The sequence below is a fragment of the Coptis chinensis genome, chromosome 7 (assembly GCF_015680905.1).
Source record: "Coptis chinensis isolate HL-2020 chromosome 7, ASM1568090v1, whole genome shotgun sequence".
In the NCBI taxonomy this organism is placed as follows: Eukaryota; Viridiplantae; Streptophyta; class Magnoliopsida; order Ranunculales; family Ranunculaceae; genus Coptis; species Coptis chinensis.
The window spans coordinates 3,943,128-3,966,579 of record NC_141462.1 but is presented as its reverse complement, the minus strand read 5'-3'; the positions used below and the strand labels follow the sequence as shown (position 1 = coordinate 3,966,579).

General features: G+C 35.0%; 1 protein-coding gene, 1 long non-coding RNA gene and 1 pseudogene across 3 annotated transcripts; 2 read left to right on the top strand and 1 right to left on the bottom strand.

Annotated features, from left to right (window-relative positions):
- The first annotated feature begins 9,454 nt into the window (after window positions 1-9,454).
- Window positions 9,455-12,404, top strand: LOC147485330 (xylan glycosyltransferase MUCI21-like). Its single transcript, XM_086570303.1, has 3 exons — window positions 9,455-10,648; window positions 10,737-10,814; window positions 10,928-12,404. Exons 1-3 carry the CDS (start codon window positions 10,414-10,416, stop codon window positions 12,235-12,237), a joined length of 1,623 nt encoding a protein of 540 aa, XP_086426429.1. The 5' UTR covers window positions 9,455-10,413; the 3' UTR covers window positions 12,238-12,404.
- A 312-nt stretch (window positions 12,405-12,716) lies between these two features.
- LOC147485329 (xylan glycosyltransferase MUCI21-like) lies at window positions 12,717-16,362 on the top strand (annotated as a pseudogene). Its single transcript, XR_015202728.1, has 4 exons — window positions 12,717-12,831; window positions 13,520-13,630; window positions 14,618-14,695; window positions 14,826-16,362. The product of XR_015202728.1 is annotated as a xylan glycosyltransferase MUCI21-like (transcript).
- A 621-nt stretch (window positions 16,363-16,983) lies between these two features.
- Window positions 16,984-18,866, bottom strand: LOC147485328 (uncharacterized). The gene is made up of 4 exons (XR_015203091.1): window positions 18,498-18,866; window positions 18,349-18,390; window positions 17,515-17,591; window positions 16,984-17,356 (listed from the first exon to the last, which is right to left on the bottom strand). It is a non-coding gene; the product is annotated as an uncharacterized LOC147485328 (long non-coding RNA).
- Window positions 18,867-23,452: the final 4,586 nt, after the last annotated feature.

The following is a 23,452-nucleotide window of genomic DNA, read 5'->3' as shown; positions in this document are numbered from 1 at the left end:
GGGTTTTGTCGGCTCAAGGCGGTGGTTGATACGGTTTTTTTTCGGGTTTTAGGGCGGTTTTGGTTTGGCAGAATGGACATCCCTAATTGTAACTTTGAAGTTAGCCTCCCTTTTCTCCTATTAATGCCAACAATACACATATGTTGAGGGCGGATGCAGGATTCTCCACTACTATTTGGTTTTTGTTTTTGTTTTGGATATAATTGATGAATAGTGACCACTATATATATATGTTTTTTGTTTTTGTGGGGTGAGGGGGGAAGGGGCGGGGATATAGTCCAACTTAAATATGAATCCGTCCAGTAGCCTGGTTGTCAGAAATATATATATATATATATCTTTAATATATAGAAAAATGAGGGGTCGAGTGAATAGTTAAGGTGTGTGGATGTAGGGGCATTTTGGTAATTTTATATATTTTTTATTAATATTTTAACTTTTTGAGGGGCAAAATAGTATTTTAACATTTATAAATTTTAAAATAAAAAAATATATTCTATGAATCCTACGTGGGTACCACGTGCCCAGTAGCTAGTTAGTTTTAATTCAGATACAACATTTTGTTCTCGAATACATAAAGTATCATTTGCACTTTATTCTATTTTATATATGGTTAATTAAGCTACAACTGAAGGCTAAAAGCATCAAGAATTTTGGTCCTATGTACAGCAGTACAGGACACGGTATGAAGACATTCTTTCTTAATTGCATAAATACATTTGTTTTAGTATTTAGAAAGGTTTTCCAGAAAAATAAATGTTGTTCGTGCAATAAAGGTTAATGAAAGATAGGCTTGATCTACTATTTCTATAAATGTGGTTAAGAAGAATACATAATCCAAGTTAGTAAGCATTTAGCTATAGGGAAGAACGTGATATGATCTTGTTAGATATGAAGAATAACATGCCTTTACAGACCCTAGAGATATTTTGCAGGTACTAGAGATATTTTGCAGGTATATAAAGACACTAGAGATATTTTGCAAGGAGATTCTGATTAAACATTTAAAATTTGCACTTTCCACCTAATAAACATTTAAAATTCGCACTTTCGCTTTCCACCTAATAAACATTTTAAATATGGTGCCTAAAATATGCACTTTCCACCGATTTTGAGTTCAACCATTATTGGTTATTAGTTTAATTATTGGATCGTGCAATTAAAAGGGACACACTTTCAAGATTTTGTTCAATAAATTCATGAATATAACATAGAGTCGGGGTTCTTTCTCTGTCAAAAAGTTCGAACCTTACACATAATCCACCCACAAATTACATGAGATTAACAAGATAACAAAGTAAGGATGTAACCATTCAATAGTACATAGCCTGGACAATCTGCATAATAGGCTTCACTACGAGCAGGGCCGGTTCTAGGCAAAGCAAGGCTTTAGGCAAAAACAAAATTTGTGGCCTTAAATTAATAGAGAAATAAACCGCTACCATCACACATCATCGCCATTTAAGTACCATGTTTCATTGTACGAAAATTCAAATTACCAAATAATTAAAATCAACTATATAATCGTTATATATAACTAGAAAATAAAACACCAAATTTACCATAATATAGATCCAAACAAAAAATTTAAGAAATATATATATATATATATATATATATATATATATATATATATATATATATATATATATATATATATATTATTTGAAAATGATGTTGAACTCAAAAAATAATGTATAAACCGTTGAAGTATTATAGAAAGAGAGGGGAGAAGTGAAGGGAAGGTGTGGGGAATATGGAGAAGAACAGAGAACGTGGCTCTATGGTTAAAAAAAAAATAATAATAAATAAAAAAAAAAATTGTTTATTTTTTTTTGAAAAATTGATTAACTAAGGACACATTCACAAAATACAAAGCTTATGACTTATTTCTGATCATCGGATCCTTGATAAATTTCGAGATTAGCATATGATAGAAGAACACTAGATTAATGTGTACCATAGTTAATTAATTCTCTCTCGAAAATTAGTGCGTGGAGTAAAAGGATTTAGTTACCTCGAATTGACATTTACCATTTATATCAATCGTTTATTACCATAATACCACATTGAAAACAGAAATAAGAGGATTTCTATAAGGCTAATTTAGAAATTTGGAGTCCATCCCAAATATGTGGCCTTAGGCGACCGCCTAACTCGCCTGACGAACGAGCTGGCATTGACTAGGAGAATATAGAAAGAATACCTCATTTTGCATGTATTTTTTTTTTTTAAAGGAAAAAAAAATGAAGTATGTAACCATTTAATTTGTTATGACCTAGTATTTTAAGGTTTCCACCAGTTAGAGAGTTACTTATTTTAGTTGAACAAAAATCAATGTTTTCCACCGGGAGAAGGCAACAAGAATACCTATGTTAAGTATTTTAGGTTTTGGAGTCAAATTAGGTTTTTATTTTTTTGTTGGTAAAGTTGGGGTTTGGATTTTGCCAAGGGTTTTACGGCTTTTTGAGTCATTACTATTTAGCACAAACAATTTCAAATGTTGGGCGTGCACTGTGTTTGTTTTCCTTGGCCCAAAATATTGATTTTTCACATAAAAGCTGATGTGTCGTTACTAATAGAGAATTCTTTTTCTATTTTGTGCTGATGTGTTCCCTTGAGAAGTTGAGAGCATTTTCTAAAACTCAATATTAATGGTGATTGGTAGCAGTAGTCTTAGTAAATGTGACTTGTCCAATTTGTCCCTAAAGATTCTCTATGAAGTATGAAGTGGTCTGTTGGGCTTGGTATTATAAAGAAAAGTTGGGCCGAGCTAGAGGTGGCAATTTTACCCGTAATCTGGCCCTTTAAAAATGGCCCAAGACCAACCAGAAAATCCCGGCCTGACATGAACACTTGGCCCCACCCTAATTTACATATTAAATAATAATAAGCCCTATTTTTTTTTTGAGAACTAAATGTGTTCTATGATTACATTCAACTCATTTTTTTGGTCTTGTTTAGCAATATGAGTTGTAACTTCACTCACACTTTGTTTGTAGTAGCTAATTACCTTGTGACATTCGCTACAAGCTAAATATATTTTGTTTTTCATTTTGTTTTATAGCATAAATAAACAAGATAGAAAACCAATTGTAAGTGAAATAACAGAAATAAGGTTAGAAACACATATTTATTGGGGTTAAAAATTTATAGATACATGCTATAAAATAATAAATATTGGTGTAAAAAAAACAAATCAAGAACAAATGTGTTTTATGTCAACCATTTTCTTTAATACTTGTGTGTGAAAAGCCAATGACCTGAAGCCCAATCCAAAACCCCTATATGTGATGGGGATAAGGGCTGGGATTGGGCTTAGCATTTCAAGTGTGAGCTTGGCCCGAAAGTAAGATTAGGGCCAGCCCGACCCAATTGCCACATCTAGGCCGAGCCACCTTCAGCAATCGAGTTCCAACTTCCATACAAGCCCAATAATACAAACATGAAATAGACTACTAATAGGGCCGAGTCTTCCCTTTTATTTTTCAACGCTGGATTTGCCTATGTAAGAAGTCCATGGCCCAAACTTCAAATATCAAGTTTGAAGATATACCCATTGCCCAATGCTTTTTTTTTCTTCGATAAACAGAGATACCCGATGATTTATATAAGTGCACAAAACAATGTCAAAATCGCGCTACTTTTTTGGGCATAGCTTGTTTTGGACATAGCTTTTTGAAAAAGGATTTGAAGTTTGTAATTTGTTCCCAAAAGTTTCCACTAATTCGGGGAGTGAGAAATGAGAACTGTGCTCTGTGCAACGTGAAGCAGGTTTTCAAACGTCGACGTCTAATAGGGGCAACATTGCCCTACTAAGACCACAACTCCAAGCAATTGCTTAATTTTTTAGTGTTTAGAACGTGTGCAAGTGTAACAGATTTTCTTTCTCTCTTTTAAGGTTCATCAGCATACAAAACATATTAATCTTGCTAGTAAATGGGTTGGTCTTCCATGCATGGTCATATTTTTCATAGACCACAGCGGGAAGTTTAAAGAAATTAGAAGCAATAAATGTAAATGTCTGCTAGTACTAAGAGCATTTCTAGGTGGTGGTAATATCACCTTTAAATTTGAAGGCGAAATTTAAAGAAATTAGAAGCAAATTTTGACCAACTCTAAGTGGTTGCAAATATTAGTCTACTAAGCGATATTGATACTATCGCGTGACATTACCACTGTCGCCCCAAGTTGAAAAAAAAAAACTCACGCGACATTCCCACTGTCGCGCCGAATTGAAAAACTCACGCGACATTCCACGCGATATTCCCATTATCGCGCCAAATTGAAAAAGTAAAAAAAAAAATAATTCACGTGATATTGGCAATGGCGCGCGAGATTAGTAATGACACGGTGTGTTTGTCAAAGTCAAAAAAAAAAATTGGTGCGACATTTGCAATGGCGCGACAGTATCACTGTCGTGCCGCATCTGAAATCCCATATTTATTTATAAGGATGAGGCTAGATAGGTGATGTAACTGAATTTGCTTCCACCTAAAGTTGGATTTCCATAAAATTTCGAGTTTTGAAAACAAATTTGGAAAAATAAAAAAATGATACTACCACATAGAGATGCTCTAAGGAACATAATGTCCCTTACCCATTTCAAAATTTAATCTTGGACTTACAAAGAAAACAAATTTTTACCCAACCATAGAAACATGTACTAATTTGATTTGATTTTTTTGGCAACCTAGCCTAGCTATGTGCCTATGTGTAGTGTGTACTCCGGTACTCCCATCTCCAACCTAAGTTATGGTCCACACCAAAAATCTTATGACATGACCAATGCCAAACAACCAAACTTCTGTTATACGAGTGACAAAATCGGCCCAATTGCGTCCTTAAATTATGGCACATAGTATGGAAATGAGTCCACTCACATAGATCTTGACCCCTGATCAGCACAGAGCATTCTCTTCTCTTTGGGTATGTTCCACAAAAACATACAAAAAATATTCCTTTGAATCATGATCCTAGACCATTAATGTAAGGATGGTGCCCCCATTGGCGCTCTCAAAGCATACTGAAAGACGATCGGGCACAAAACATAATATAAAATTTGAGCAAAAAGAAAAAGGCTCCACAATCCACATCTAACTTCTTTAAAGAAAACGGTGGCAGGAACAGTGAAATTCATCACGCCATTAATTTTTTTTTTTCTAATTTTGTCCCTTTCCAAATACGAATATTACAGCTCATGCCATTTGTTTGTTTTATTTTGTTTTTTGCATGGGTAAAATAGTAGTTTCACGTCTATAAATTAATGAAAAATAAAATAAAATCAGAGATTGTTAAAGAAAACGAGAGTTTCAACAGTAAATTCATCACGCTATTATTATTTTTTCCGATTTTGCCCCTTGCCAAACCCAAATATTACAGGTCATGCCATTTTTTTGTTTACGTGGCAGAGACACGTACAAATAGGCTAGTATATTAAAAGCCGCAGTCAAAGCAAAGACCTCTCTTTCTATAATGTGCAAAAGATTAAAGAATACGAAGTATCTTTGTCCATAGTACTTTCATGTGACCTGTCTCTCTGTCCAGTAAGGAAGATGAACTTCGACATTAAATGCCAAATTCTATATCATTCAGTCTTCAGTCTTCACCACAAATCCAAGTGGTCTTGTTTTTTTTGACATTTTTTTTCGCCTTCAATGACTGCAATGAAACTGTTCTAGATTTGCTCCTAAACTCCTAACTGATATATATTTTTTACTACGTAGATTTACTACCGCGATCTGACTCTTTCCTTGATGAGCTAAGGAGTAAGGTTTAATGTAGAAATCATGATGAACGAAAGAAGTTGCGTTCAAGTAATATGTTGAGGTGTTATGAACGTAATATATGACCAGTTAAGACGATACCAAACTTACTTTTTATATACGTACATAGACTTGTTTCGTGAAACTCCACCGAATCACCGATACATCTTTAAAGATTTCCACGAATATTTTGGTATTACAAAATTTTGACACTATTAGCTTGCATTTAGCATAAATTTTGTAGCATGTGCGCTAACATTTCCGTCATAATATATAGTATTCAGTTCTTTATCCACTCAATTCGAGATTTCTAACCATGAACTCAAAAAAATTATCCTTCCTCAAATTTAGGACAAAGTCGTAAGTTGTAAGTTGTAACTTCTAAGTTCTCTGCTGCGCACGCACTTGCCTGGTCATTGCACAACCAAGGAAGCGATTAGTATTAAATAAGTGATTATTATCCACTTATTGGAGTTAAAATACTCACAGCTCACAGATCAAATTAAGCTATATATGGTCCGCCCACAAACCATTTATTTCACTATCAAAAAAAAAACTATGGAGGAAGAAGACACAAGTACACAACAGTGGTAACGATGCATGTTCAATCCATTATTGCTCCTGTTGGATCCTCTCATGTGTCATGTCGCCACACTGCCACTCGAACTGCAAAGTACGTATGTATATAGTAATATAGACGTTGGGTTGATGGGTTTAAGGTGCAAACATTTTTGGTGTCAGGGAATCTCAGCTTTATGCCTATGGAGCTTCCAAGGGTCCGACCATGCACATGATAGACCACATCACCATATGTGGATTCAGGCATTCAGCTAATCAGGAATCCCAATTGACGCAGACTTTAGGCTTCAGATCAGATACAAATATATATACAAATAATTAATACGATATGTATAAAGCGATGGTTATATGAATTCTACCTTATAGGAGTATAGGACTCTAAAGTTACTCTACTCCTAATAGTTGATCTGCGAGACAAATTGAGAGTTAATTTTTTGTAGAGATATGCATCAATAATATTTTTACAAAAAAACAATTCAATTGAATATGTTTAATATTGTCAAAAGTTGTACCAAATTTAAAAGAATATGAATCGTTGGATAATTTTATAACATTATAAACGATTTTTGACAAAGTTGTATATCTTCAAATGAATTGATTTTTTGTGAATATGATATCTATTGTGTGGAGAACATCTCCACAAAAAATTAACTTCTGATTTATTGTATTTAGTAGTAGAGTTTTTTTAGAGTTATTTTAAATAGAGTTCATATAACCATCCTCCACCATCCCCCATATATAAATGTTAATTCATTGTCCAAGCTTTAAGAATCCAATATTCCAATGCATCTTTTTTGGAATGGTAAATTCTTTGAATCCCTATATATATATTTTTTTGATTGTTAAGTTTGTTTTTAAATAAAATCAGTAACTCTTTGAGAGTTCGAGTCCCAGACTTTTGATATCATTACTTAAAAATTTTACCAACTAAGTTTTACCAATTTTGCTAGTCGGTAACTACTATATATATTTATTATCGAAAAAACACGTATTATATATAATCTAGGTAAAATTGTATCAAACGTTAGCTCTTTAATGGCACTAAATTAATGTTACCAGTACCGCCATTGTTAGCTCTTTATAATGTCTATAATTGCCACGTGTTTTTCGTTTTAACTTTATTGTCATATCTCTCATATGGTCTAAATGTCTAATCCTTTTTTAATCTGCATTATTTGAGCCGGTAAGAGATTAAAAATGTCGTTAGTTAATAATTTATTGAATAAGCATATGTTAATTAAATCATTGAAAATTTCTTGATTCGGTTTGCTAGCTTAATAATGTTGCACCTTATCACAGTTCAATGCAATTTTTTTCAAGCAATTTTTTTTTTTCAATTTGGACCAGCGCAATCATATTGAAAAACAAGCCAATTAGGATAGTAGTTGCTTGTTCATCTAAACTTTGAAATTTGAATGAAACGAATTGTAGATTGATGATTTGAAAGTATTATTGTCGATGAGATCTCTAAGTTGAATGTGCCCATCTTTAATTTTTACATTTCTATTTTCGAAGTATGGCGACCCATTAGGTTTGCTGGACCTTTAAGGCGCATGGCTGATATTGGGTACTTTATGACATAGACCTATTTTTTGGACCTACTATTGCCACTCATTATTTTGATAGGGTTGGTTTTCATTGCAATACGCACGGACACGTATCTCTATGTAAATCAATAATTAAATTTTTTGACACATCATTAAATCAAAAGAGTTGGTCAAATAAATGGGTCAGTCTAGCATTACTGGTATTTCGTTGATGTAATATAGTAATATGCTATAATATTGTATGCTAATATGCCTATATATATGTGCTTAGCCACTTAGCATTCTGGCGAGGGTTACGAGTTACACGACTATCGAAACTTTAGAGAGCTTACCATTCTGCAAGGGTTACAAGTTATGACCGTCGAAACTTTAGAAAACTCCTCATCCATGCACCCAATCTGCCTTCAGAAGTTCAGATGAATCTGATTATCTTAAGAGACACTTATATATTACTTTATTTGAATAAGGTGTTATGCACCACAAAGTCGCATAAATGAATGCATGAGTGTTTTTGGCCTTCTTGGTGCAAATATTTGCTGTCAAATCGTAAATATAAATACTGGTAATCATAGTACAAAATATCAGAATATGATAAAATATCGATTTCTGATTTATAGATATATATCGTGGATATATTATTTTCTTTAGAGACATTTGACATTGTTTCATATACAAATATCGTAGATATATATAAAATATTGATAAATATCATAGATATTATAGATATTTCTTGATATATCATGATATATAATTTATATTTATTTGAAATATAATAATAAATATTAAATAAAATTATTACTTATACAAAATATTGCCAAATATCTCAAAATATTGCCAAATATCATAAATAGCATCAAAATATAATAAATATTTATAGTTTTATATATCTCTAAACATATTGTGATATTTATATATTTTTTGTTGAAATATGAATATTTATCGCGAAATTGTACTATGCTGGTAATAGCTATATTTTGTGCTGGTATCGACGGATGACGTTTGCCTGCCATCTCTATAATTGCCATATTTTCAAGTATATATTTGGGCAGACTGACACATGACATATGCTTAACATCGTCAGATGTCATACTCAAAATTCACCTAAAAAGATTGTAATCGCTTCAAACGGTCAAAAACCACTTAATAGAGTTGCGCTAATCTCTTTTATTACTAACCTGGTGCGCATCATTTTCAGCATGTCTCAAGAAGGATTGATTATCTTGATAAATTCAACCGTGTCACTAACACCAGCGTCAATCACTATAACAAATTGCTCACGTACTAGTGTCTCATTGGTTCTCGTCTTTGGTATTTCATTCAAAATAGTATAATGTATGCCAAATTGAGGATCAGTCATGAACTTTCATCATCAGTGACTTCTGATTCTGAACAAAAATCTTTATCGAAAAAACAAGAGAGAGCGAACAAAATCAACTCCAAAATCACCATCCTAGACTTAGTCTATACTTATTTGGCACGAAATCTTTCCAACATTCCACTTCAGTGAGTTCAGTCTACACTCTTTCGATGCCCACATATTTTTCCCCATTTTTTATTTCAATCGAAATTGCATAGACTAGATCATAAACTCCATGATTAGAAGTATGACTTAGAAATTAGGATACACAAACAGGCGAAACAGCAGCAAATGCTTGAAAAAGGGTGCGGATTGAAACCAATACTCTCACGGACCATTCAGCTGCAAAGGCAATTCATCACATCTCACAACATAATCTAGTCCCTAACTCGTGAGTTGTGATGAGGACCTGGTTTAGCGGTGGTTAACTATTAGGTAGCAAACTAGCAACACTTGCTTGATTATAGTTTATAGGGCAAATATGCCTTGAATCGTAATTGAAGTGCTAGAAGCATATTACATATCCTTATATCTTATAAATAAAAAATTAAGTAGACTTCCGAAGAAAAATACAAGCACTTGTCAGGATCTCCAAGGTGAACATTTTTGCCAAAAATCCGTAAATTGGACTCAATTTTCCGACGCCAACTTTGAGCTATTGGATTACTATCTTGGATAACCCAGTCTTAAGTGGATAAAGAATCAAACATTAATACGATCAACCAATATTTAAGTGCTAATTAATACTTTAAACTGTTGGTTATGAGAGAGATTCCCAACTTTTGTACACTCTTTCCTGTCACCAAAGGTGGCTCGAAGTCTAAAAAGCGAAGTTTATCTCCCTTAACACGCATTTGACTGACTGTTTCCAGCACACTATTACACCGCAGCACTCCCTTTGAAAGCCACCTTTCTTAGATACCTCCTTGTTTCTTTGTTTTCTTCTTCTGTAATCTATATTCTATACTGCCTAAATAATACCACATTCACAACCCATTCTCCTCAGATGCCAACAAGTAACAGTGTGTTGTAATACCAACTCCTTCACTCCTTCCAACCTCTCTCCTCTTTTCTTCCATACCACTTGGATATTTAAGCTTAAGCCTTGGACACTGTACCTTAAAGTTTGAAAAAGCATAGTGCATAGAGAAAAAGGAGAAAAATAATGGTGCATTTTCATAGATACCATCAGTTGAAGAAGGGTGTACAAGTAAGAGAAGAGGTTATAGTAGAAGAAGATGAAGAGTCTCAGATGAACAAAAACCAAACTCAAACTCTTGTTTTGGACCTTGGGAATGCTTCTTACTACAGAAGAACAAAACCCAAACTTCTCCCTCTTTTGTTGTTCTTCTCCCTTGTTTCTTGCACTCTCATCTTTCTCCCTCAAATTATCACCTTATGTAAGTTGTCCTCTGTTTTTTTTTTTTTTTTTTGGAAAAAAATAATCTTTTTTCTAATCTAATAACTGTTTTGGGTTTTGCTTTGCAGATAACTTGGGACTAGAGAATGCTGGCTTTGTTGTTATAACAGAAGAAAAATCTTCCCTTTGTTCTTCAATGTCTTGTGGTAAGTTTTCCTCTATATTCTTATTCTACTTAAGTAGTGTGAATGACTTGGATAGTTGGCTAGAATGAAGAAAAAAGTGTTCTTTAGCTTATGTATTTTGTATATAAATGCAGGAACTATTTGCTGTGATCGAAGTAGTATCCGTTCGGATATCTGTTTTATGAAAGGAGATGTAAGGACAAACTCTGCATCATCTTCAATCTTTGTGTATTCATCCAACAATAGCATTGGTGAAGAGATTATTGGGTCCAGTTTGAATAATAAGAGTAAAGAGGAAGCGGGTTTAATGCGCGAAAAGATTAAGCCCTATACGCGGAAATGGGAGACTAGTGTTATGGATACAATTGATGAACTAGACCTCATTGTGAAGAAAAAAGGTTCTGAGGTTTCCCATCAGTGTGACGTTAAGCACACTGTTCCAGCTGTTGTGTTTTCGACTGGAGGCTATACGGGCAATGTTTACCATGAGTTCAATGATGGGCTTATTCCATTGTATATCACTTCCCAACATTTGAACAAGGATGTGGTGTTTGTAGTGCTTGAGTACCATCAGTGGTGGGAGAGTAAGTATGGTGATGTTGTCTCACGCTTATCCAATTACCCACTGATTGATTTCAGTAATGATAACAGGACACATTGCTTCCCTGAGGCAATTGTTGGTCTTAGAATACACGATGAGCTTGCAATTGATTCTTCATTAGTGCAAGGCAACAAAAGCATCAAAGATTTCCATAATGTTCTTAACAAAGCATATTGGCCTAGAATTCATGGATTGATTCAAAAAGAGGAAGAAGAAGCACAATTAGCTTCGCCTCCAGTGCCATCAGTATTGGAAGAAGAGGATGAAGACGAAGAACTAGAGAAGGAACAAGAGATTAAGAAGCCGAAACTGGTTATCTTATCTAGAAATGGATCAAGAGCGATAACCAATCAGCAATTGATGGTGAACTTAGCAGAGGAGATCGGTTTTGAAGTGGAGGTATTGAGGCCAGATAGAACAAGCGAGCTTGCGAAGATATATCGGGTTCTCAATTCTAGTGATGCCATGATTGGTGTTCATGGTGCAGCCATGACACATTTCCTCTTCATGAGACCAGGCACTGTTTACATCCAAGTTATACCTCTTGGCACAGATTGGGCTGCAGAAACTTACTACGGTGAGCCCTCGAGGAAGCTTGGGCTTAAGTACATTGGATACAAAATCATTCCACGAGAGAGTTCTTTATACACAAAGTACAATAATGATGACCCTATTCTTAGTGATCCTGAGAGTGTAAATGCAAAGGGGTGGCAGTTCACCAAGAGAATCTATCTTGATGGGCAGAATGTGAATTTGGAATTGAAAAGATTTCGAAAGCGATTGGTTCGTGCCTATGACTACACCATCTCGAAAAGGAAAAGCAGACATTCTTGGCGCATTTAGTGATTCGGCCTCTCCTGGTTCTTCATTGTCTAGTCATTCAAAATTTTGGGTAAAAATTAATTATTTTTATTTCACTTGACATTATCCAGAGGTAGATTCTGTGTAAAGGTTTCTGTTGTTGTAATCTTCTGTACATTTTTATGTAAAAGCATGTCTTCTTCTGTCTATTGATTGACGTAGCAGAATCCAAGCATCTTATTCTTTGCGTACACACATTAAATTAAATTGACATAATTAAATTTCCTAATTTGTGTATTCCCTAAACTTCGTATGGTATATAATCTCATATGATGGAAAGACTAAGGAGTAGTTATCCCCCAACTGTTCATAGTAAGAAGTTAGGACACATTGGACATGATAAGAAACTCATCACCCTAGAAAGCTCAAAAAGGCAGGCAGTGCTCCATTGTAACATATATAAAAGGAGCTCTTGCTGACCAAGCTTCTTCTTGCTGGAGATTGCTTTTACTGGAGAAACCATGTATGATGTTATAGTCGTCCCAGACAATGCTGATGTTCTAGAGGTAAAAGTTCTTCATAGTAGAGAGAGCATATGTGACGCCGCAAGGACAGTGGAAAAGGCAAGGTATTATGGTCATATACCATCCCAATGAGATTGTGTGTCATGCAGGAGAGTTATGTAACAAAGCTATAGTTCTTGACTTCTTGTGACTTCTTCTCCTGGCTATTTTGACCTGATGAAATCAAGGCTGCTGTTTCCGCGTTGCCTGAAAGTTTAGCAGGTCATGTTTTTGCGCGTTTGTAACAAGTAATGGAAAGGGTTTGGTTAGCACTTTCGCGCTTGGGTGTCTCACCCTACCTATTGAAGAGGCGTTGATTTAAATGACCTCATGGTGAGATGGGAGAGAAAATAATTTCTGGAAAATCTATTTGTTGTACATGAGCTCTATATTGTGATTCCTTTTTAACTACCATCTTGTTAATATGTCTTTTTGTTTTAACGATAAAAAATCCCATATACTTTAGTTGTTACTTCAAAAAATTGTTCAACTCTGTAGAAGTTTTTGTTTAATTACTTAAATGATTGGACATCCTTCTGAGAGTCAAATGGAGAATTTGCTTGATCATATCAATTGGATATTTGGATTACTTAATTTAAACCATTTCATTCAGACATATTGTGTTACCAGTTACCTCTGTCGAAGACGATGCATGGAATTTCTAGACTTCAATAACGGCTTAATGGTGACTATCACCCAAGTGAAAGTTGTGCCATAAGGGAGAAGTATACGAAAAGCACTTTAATTTGCATGATATGAAGTATGTGATAATGTACAGTTGTTTGCTTCTTCCTCAGTGAACTATTCTTTCTCGGAAAGAAAGAAGAAGGAAGGGGCAGTGCGGCTTAAGAAATCAGCCGAAGGCAGAGCAGGTTTAGTAACCCTACTCATCCTAACTTTTTTAGGTTTTTTATTTCATAGTTCATGTTACAAAATTATTGCAGGGAACTTCCTTTCTCCTTCTAGCTAATTCTTGTGATTCACAGAATGTCAGACAAGTAAACACATATCTCCACTCCACCATTTTTTTTCCCCCATTGGGTCGTTATCTTGGATACCCAGTCTTAACTTATAAGTAGATACAAAATGAATTATTAAACGAAGAAGCTCAGTTTGCTAAGTGCTATCAATTTTGTGATACGTTAAACGTTGACTTCATTTGTTTTAATTGCCATCTCCATCTCAAAGTCTAAAGCTTAGTTTATCAGTTTGTCTCTTTTAACACACATTTGACCAAGTGTTTCCAGCAACCACACCCCAACAGCACTCATATACACTTGTTTCTATTGTTACTTCATCTACAAGTTTAAATAGAGCCCCTTCAAATTCCAACAATGCTTTCTCTCCTTCTAAGCTCTCTCCTGCTCCCTCATTCCCCATAAATTATTTTTTATTTTAATTTTTGTGGTCACTACACTTGAGCATAGCTAGAACATAGAGGAAAATGTTGCAAGATCGAAGGTACCATCGGTTGGAAAAGATTATAGAAGTAAGAGAAGAAGGAGATGAAGAGTCTAAACCCAAAAGCCTAATCCCAACTCTTGTTTTGGAACATGCGAAGACTTCTTCTTACAAAGGAACAAAATGCAAGCTACTCCTCCTTTTGTTGTTCATCTTCTTTAAGTATTTGATTCTAATTGTTTTCTACTGCCTTACAAGCTTACGTAAGTTGTTGGATATATTTTTAGTCTGCCTATCTTACCTTTGTTTTTGTTTTTGTTTTTGTTTTTTCCCCCTAAAAACCTCTTTATATTACATGTCGTTTCTTACAACCTATGCAACTATGTCTTCCCTCGCCAACCCCGTTGTTTCTCTGTGTATTATGTGGAATCTAACTGATAGGGATCTCCTCTATGCAGATTCTTTGGGAGTAGAGAATATTGGTTTGGTTGTTAATACAGAAGCAAAATATCCTCTTTGTTCTTCAATGTCTTCTGGTATGCTGTTCTTCTTCAGTAGTATTAGTCACTTGAATTGAATGAATAACGACATCTTCTATATTTTACATTTTATATATATTTTAAAGCTTATTAAGGAAATTTATCTGTTTTATTCTGTGTAAATCAGGAAGTATTTGTTGTGATCGAAATAGTATTCGTTCGGATATCTGTTTTTTGAAAGGAGATGTAAGGACTCATTCTGCTTCATCTTCAGTCTTTCTGTACTTGCCCAACGTTAGCATTGGCAAAAAGTTTGTTGAGTCTCGCTTGAGTTACACCAACGAGGAAGAAGATTTAGTACATGAAAAGATTAGACCCTATACGAGGAAATGGGAGACTGGCATCATGGATACCATTATGGAGTTAGACCTTGTTGTGAAAAAAAAAAAAAAAAAAGGTTCTAAGGTTTGCCATCTGTGTGAAGTTAAACACTCTGTTCCAGCTATTGTGTTTTCAACGGAGGCTATACTGGCAATGTTTACCATGACTTTAATGATGGGCTTATACCACTGTACATCACTTCGAACATATGAAGAAGAATGTGGTGTTTGTAGTACTTTCGAAAGTACCATCAATGGTGGATGAGTAGGTACGGTGATGTCTTATCCCGCCTATCCAATTACCATGTGATCGACTTCAGTAATGACAAAAGAACACATTGCTTCCCTGAGGTAATTGTTGGTCTCAAAATCCATGACGAGCTTGCCATTGATTCTTCGTTAGTGCAAAGGAAACAAGAGTATTAGTGATTTCCACAACGTTCTAGACAAAGCATATTGGCATAGAATACAAGGATGGATTCGAAGGGAGAAAGAAAAGGCATGCTATTGTCTTCATCACCAACATTATCTGCACTGGAAGAAGATGAAGAAACAGAACTAGCAAAATACAAAGAGAATAAAAGGCCGAAACTGGTCATCTTATCCCGAGGTGGATCAAGAGCAATAATTGATCAACATTTTTTAGTGCATTTAGCAGAGAAAATTGGATTCAAAGTGATGGTGTTGAAGCCAGATAGAACAACTGAGCTGGCCAAGATATATCGGGTTCTCAATTCTACTGATGCCGTGGTTGGAGTCCATGGTGCAGCCATGACGCATTTCCTCTTCATGAGACCCAGTTCTGTTTTAATCCAAATTATACCCCTTGGCACAGATTGGGCTGCAGAAACTTACTACGGTGAGCCCTCGAGGAAGTTTGGGCTCAAGTACATTGGATACAAAATCCTTCCGAACGAGAGTTCTTTATACAACAAGTATAATAGTGATGACCCTATACTTAATGATCCAGACAGTATAAATGCAAACGGGTGGCAATTTACCAAGAAAATCTATCTGGATGGGCAGAATGTCAAGTTGGATTTAGAACGATTTCGAGCAGTTGTTTCGCGCCTATGTCTACACCATCTCAGAAAGGAGCAGAGGGCTTTCTTAGCATACTTAATCGCCGTTATTGGTGATTGAACTCTCTTGGGTCTTCTTACATCCGTGAAAAAATGTAGAAGGTAGCTAGCTTGTAAAGGTTAACTTTGTGACATTTTCTGTCTATATGACTATATATGTACGTTATACAGTATTACCATTTTTGGCGAGAGCCATAACTTCTCTTCTGTATAAATTTATGTATCAGGATTTACCATTATACAGTATTACATTTTCTGTGTATTGGATTATTTTTGGGGTAAAGATATGTGTATTCGATTGAATTTGTCACAGATGTTATCATCTTTGAAGAACTTTTCTGCCTCAGTTTGCGCTAGAGAGATACATGCTCAGCTCTTTTAGCTGAGCATTTCATTGTTGTTACCCACATGCGGTGTAGCAGTTTCCACAGACCACAGGTAGTAGTTGCCACAATAAAATTTTATTGAGTAACAGGATTCCATACAAGTATAGCTGTAATAGGTTGCAAACTTATTATCAAAAGAATCCCGTTGCAGGAACTATGAATTAAAGCGAAGCATACTCCCGGAATGCGGCCATAGCGTAAATCAACTTTGTCGCTTTTGGTGGTAACTTGCTTAGCCTTTTCATAATAAAAATTCACATGACTAGGACTAATCAGAGAAAGTGCACGCTCAGCTGGGAGTCTATTAATTAAATATCTCGATGATTATGTCATAATTAAGGGATATGTTTTCGCTTGCCGCACGGAATGCATTGTGTTATATTCACCTTAATTATAACTGCAAGCGGAAATTGAGGTCAGTCCTCATTGGAAGCATACCAGCATATGGAGATCGAAAATCATCAGTACTTATAGAAGAAGGATACATTGCAAAAACATAAGAGAAGAGAAATTGAATATAATATTTCATTAATTATTGTTCTCGTGTTACAATGTCTATAGACAAAAATATGCAGTTAATTGCAGCTAGATGCAATATATGGGTAGAAGATGTAGAACTGTTCCAACAGCAAAAATGGTTGTTAACCGGAAGATTCAGCAATGTATGATTCCACCCCCAAATCCCGAGATAATAGCAACACAAAAGAAGCTCAGAAATTTCACAACCTTTTCTGTAGTTTTCACACTTCACCTAAGGAGGGATGGGATAACTATAAGGAGAGCTTGATACGCTTTCCTGAAGGTTTGCGACGGACAGCAAAAATGGTTGCTGAGCGCAAGATACAGCAATGTGTTATGTCACCTCCAAACCTTGAGATAAGAGTGACAAACTTGATCAGACTCACTGCAAACAGCTGGTGTAAGAAATTTTTCCTACACCCTGGAGATCACTTGACACCGCCTCAGATCCCTTGATGAGCGAGTGAAAGATACTAAAATGGAAGGAAAGATTCTTGAAATGTACATACCGGGTAGTTGATGGTGCAGTGGTGCCTGCCCCCATAGGTTAGAGAAGCCAAATCATAAGTATGCATCTCTGCAATCCCTGCATTGGACCCCAAAAGACTTTCTTTAGTCCACTGATTGCTTAGGCTGGGTGCAATGGCTCCCCATTCCCTCAAAAGCAGAGGGAGTGGCGGTGGTTTTTTTCCCTACTTTATATAACTCTCCATATATAGAGAGTATTATTGAGGAATAGAGAGTGCATTCTACGCGAGTTGAAATGGTGTGGTTTGTAAAAACCCAAATGGTGCCACTTGAAGTGGCGCGGAATATAAAATACAATTTCATACAGAGCCATTTGAAGTGGCGTAGGATGGTTTTTTTTTTGTTTTCATTCTGCGCTGGTCGAAGTGGCGTGAAAAAAAGTGGGTTTCAAACCGCACTAGTTCAAGTGGCTTAGGATTGTTCAAACTATTGGTTCACCCAAACCTACTCTCTATCCGTATAAGTGTATAACACTGTTATTTTGAGGGATAGAGATAGAGAGTGACAGACCATTGGATTCAGCCTTAAAAAGCACAAACGACATTACTGTAGAGTTTCTTTAGATGTAACTCAATTAATACACGACTGTTCTAAAACTGCTTTGGTTCAGTATAAAACACAAACAAAGAAAAAGTAAATAAGCTAGGGGCGGGTCGCAGGCAAAAAAAATGCAGGGGTCTCGGAAACAAACTCATGAATTCCATGTTGGAGACTTGAGTGGAAAGAAAATGAGAAACTTTGCTCATCAAACAAGAATTCCAAAAGACCCTAAGACCCTGCCAGATAAACAATGTTCCGTTTACAAAATAAATTACCTTATATTCTTGAGAGGATAAATCATTATAACCATAACAATCCTGCAAGATAAATGATAAAACAACCATTATCAACTTATCAAGAAACCAGATTAATCAGATATAAATTGGTACATATAAAGAACAAAATACAGAAAATAAAACCTTACAGTGTTTTCCAAATTGAATTTGCAGGGAAACAAACCACCAGTATTAGGTTCATATCCCATTCACAAATCAATGTTAGAAACCTCATTCTGCATCTATAGTAGAAGAAAAACAGTGCCCTCAAAACCTTGTATAAACACATTTACCAAAGGATGAAAACTAAATTGGTCAACAGTCAATACCGAACTCAACTGAAAAACAAAACTAAGGCTTAACCAATAGAAATAAAAACCCTTATAAGAAGAAAATCTCCAGCTATACTAAAACTATACTGAAAGAAAAACTCAGCCAAAGACGTACTATGACAAAATGAAAGGAAATGGCGGAGTTAAATAGGCCGAGGTACATAATAATGCATTAAATTCACATTCCCTTTCTGACTTGTTCGCTACCTAAATTGCTAAAGGAAAATCAAATTAGAAACATACCAAAATAAAATTTAATTAAGGAAATGCATTCATAATTAATTTCATTAAGGTGATTCCCAAAACAAAATCATATTAAATTGATTTCCAAATTTCACATCAAAATGATTAGAAAAAGAGTTGTAATTGGATAAAATTTTGGATTCTAGTTGAAGGCCTATAATAACTTACTTGAAATGTATTTTCATTAATCAATATTGTTTTATCGAAAACCTAACCAACGTCGAGTAATTTATCGCAACTTAGTTGTCAATGTGATCATCAGAACATCTTTAGGAGAGAAACAAAAAAAACACCAAATATTTTAACCAAACCTAAAAAACACCAACCAACTTCATCAGCGATATCAAATATTTGACATCAAACGACGTGGTTTTGAATAAACCGCGACCGTATATCCCACGACTTTTAAAAATTGCGCCACACATAAATCCACCTTAGAAGCCCAAGCCCATGTCCGCGTGATGTGTCGCGATATCAACTTTCTTCTTTTTCTTTTTCAAATCTCTTACTCAATTTTCGCGAAAACCGCGTGGATCAAGCGTTTACACTCTAGTCCAATCCCATACGGTGTTAAAAAAACCTGACAGTACAAAAACAAACACCAAATTTTAGTGGTGTTTGCTTTGGTGTTTTCATCAACATGTGACTCATTTTAAAATGAAAAGACATCAAATTATTAAAAATTTGGTGTTTGATGGTAGGATAGTGCCTCGCCTAAAGATGCTCTCAGTATCAATATCAAGTGGTTTAGGTTTCCTTAGGCTATATCCTTACTAAATAATATATAGAAGCAAGATGCTCTAGTAGCAGTAACACATCTCCTTATATGTCACATTGTGCATTTATATTAAGTAAAACTAAAAGAAAATAGAGGAGGCCGGATTCGAATACATGGAAATACGGATTGTACTCAGCTTCTTCCCAGATGGGCAGGGCAAAAGTTGTTATTTCTAGAGTGTAAATAAACATTTCTTTAACTTCAACATTTCTCGTTGCGTAAGTAATAAACCAAAACAAAGCATTTCGACCAAATATCTTGTATTGAGTATATATTTGCCGATGGATTAACGACTTCAAGACTAAAGGATCATCGAATGTTCCGGTTCATAAAAAGTTTGGCAAAGGAAATGATTATAAGGCTACTGATCTATTCTCAAGAAAATAACTAAAACTAAATAGAAAAAACAAGGTACTTTATTTGTAGGTTGTTTTTTCGACATCTATTATGCTACAAACCTTGAAGTATACTGGTACACTGTATACTCCATTATACTCATCAACCAAGAGCCAACATAGCAACCTATTTTTTGTTTTGCTAGGTAAGCGAAAATTATAATAAAAAAAAATAAAAAAATAGAAGGGTTTGGATTTTGGAGGCTATCTATATAGGTTGCCTCCCATTAGGGAAAGCCCATACAATAAGTCACAATTTTGAGGGGAAGTAACAATTTGTCACTTTTGTTGAGCAAAACACAATGGCCCAATGCAAAGGTGACAATGAGGGTAGTTTTTTGCTAAGTAACAATGAGGATAGCACTTGTTACTGAGATTGTTACTGAGTTGTGAGTTCTGCACTTCAAGAACAATGAGGGTAGTTTTATTCCGTCTGGGTGTTTTTTGAAATTTTTTTGTTTTTTCCCAAACATGTTTTTCTTGTTTTTTTTTTTTCAATTCGGACGGAATGTTTCATTCCGTTCGGCCGTTTTTTCGATATTTTTTCGGTTTTTATATTTAGACGGAATCCATCCGAAGTTTAAAGTCACCTCTGCATTGCAATCCCTGATAGCTAGGTATGAGGAGAAATAGTCCTCTGTGGCGCATATGTGGAAGTAACAAGCTGCTATCAAATGTCTCCCTTTAAAGAGAAGATGTCAGGTTTTATATAATATTTGGTCCTATTATATATTATATATCACCTCTTTTAACCCGATTAAAAAAAAAAACAAGCTGCCTCATCAAATCTGCTTGCGTTAGGAATGCTCTTACAACATAGAGATAACTGAAAAACTACCAACACCGCCAACCAAGTCCAAAATAGCAACCCACATGGACTCAACTTTGCTATTTATGTATGAATGAAAACCTCCCTTGGCTGACAGCTCATCTTGGAAGACGCCATAGAACTTATTTTTAGATTTGTAAATTAGAACCTAATTTTTTTTGTAAAGTTCTACTACAGTTCATATACATTCTCCAAGCCTGTTACCGCACCTTTCTTTTTCTTTAATATAAATCTCATGATAAAATAAATCTCATGATAAAATAAACTTGGAATTGCACCGATTTTGTTACAACTTTTGAGATGAAAAGGTTTGGACAAGCTATGGTGACTTGGTGAGTCCACAGATTAAAGGTGTCCCATCATGCTAATTTCCTCTCGATCTTTTGTTATTATTGTTATTACAATTATTATTAGATTCACATCATGCTCTAGCTGTGTCTCTGAGTTGCTTTACGAGCTACTAACTATAATTATAGGTAGGTTGGAATGGCCACATTTGGCATGATTTAACGACAACTTATTTTCTTTGAAGATTTGAACTACTAGTTTTCATACATGCTCGTTGAGCAAGATCTACAGCCTACGAATGCAAATTGCATTTAATTTGTTACGTTCATAGAGGGAACCCCCCAAAATTTGAAAAAACAACTCAGTATTTCATTAATAATTTGTTAGCAAAATGACCAGATGATTCACACCCACCAAGATTTTCACTCAGTTTTATTACAGCGTCTCTTAGTTCAATTACATAGTTGAATCGTGGTTCCCTCTACGTTCCAAATTAACACACTTCCAAATTTAATGCACACATGCACGTGTGTACGTTTATAGACCCGTTTTAAAATTTTATACACTACATATCTACATGCATGTGCATCTATAGTTCTATACTCGTACTCCACGTGTATTAACTTGAAATAGATTTTCATATTCGACTCCATATTAGATGTCAGGCCTAGTATGTACGTACTACGTAGTCCATATGAATAGATCAAAGAGCATCTGCAAGATTCGAATCCATTAGAAAATAGAAATTGCAGATAAATAAGTTTCCACTAATATTTTTGTTCTCGTACGTACGTGTTAAGTTACAATGTCTGTGTAAAAGACAGCAAAATTTATGCAGGGAAGTGGGTTGTGGTACATGTCGCTATGAATGTTTCTGTAGGATTAGTTGTTGTACATGTCGCTCGGAATTATTATTGACGATTTAAATGCTTTCCGGTAAGCTTTTTTGCTGGACTTTCATCATAAAACAGAGTTTAGACTATCAGAAACAATGCAATTCGTTGATCTCAACAGGATGCATGGCAGTCTCCTTTCTTGTTTTGATTCCACCGCATTATCACGACTACAAAACAACAACACACACAAAATCAATTTAAGCACGATAAAAAAAATTGCTAATTAAAACTTCTTAAACATTGTACTAGATGATTGACCTTTGCCTTGCCTCTGCCTTTAGGGTTGTTGCGGCTAACAATCAGCTCATAATCTGGGATGGGAATAAGCCCAACCTCGATGTTTTTGACGTCTTCAACAAGAGCTACTATACTGTGATATACGTAACACTTTTGCTGGAGTTACCATGAACAATATTGAAAAATAGAACCCGGTTGAGAGGATAAATCATTATAACAACGTAGACCTACAAAAAAAAAAAAAAAAAAACAATTATCAAGAGGCCATCACATAAAAAAAAGTAGTCGCTATGGGCCCATTTTGTGTTGGGCAGACCCAAAAAAAAATTATTTTACAAATTTGCTATTGACAAAAAAAATCTTAATTTTTGTTGGGCACTTCCCAACTAAATACAAGTAAGCTGAAAGCAACTTGTTTAGTCTTTTTCTTGTTCTTCTCTCTCATTCCTAATCCCTAATCCCTAAATTAATACCCTAAGTGGAAGAACTTCGAAACAATAAAATGGAACACCTGAGCTTTTTAGAACATACTTCTTAACAACCTCCTACACACTACACTTACGGAATTTGATCACATAATATAACTAATTCAACAAACATAGTGTATGTTTTCTACACTAAAACCCATCGATATTGAAGAGCTACACTAAAACACTATTGGAGAAACTGTTTGTATTGAGAAAGATGAGAAAATATCCGACAATATGTTTAACCAACATTCAAGAAATACAGAAAATTGAAACTCAATGCTTTCAATTCTATATGCATTGTTCTGTCGTTCTAGGTCAGTAAGCTGATAACAATGACATGGAAGAGGATTGTAATCAAAGCAATACAAAACAAAACAAATTAGAAATTCGAAATTACTTACATTAGATTGACGGTGACAGCTGAACGGAGGATGAGAGATCAAGAGGGAGAACACATGACAGTTGGCACAATTTTTAGTTTTTGGTGCGAACTGAAGGGTGGTAACTAAAGAAATAGATTGTATTGGTGTGAACGGAAGAAATGGTGGCTAAATGAGAGTAGGAGATGAATTTAATTTGGCCCAAAATTTACTTTTTTTTGTGGTAGGTTTTTGGTGAATTCGACCGAAAGGTGAT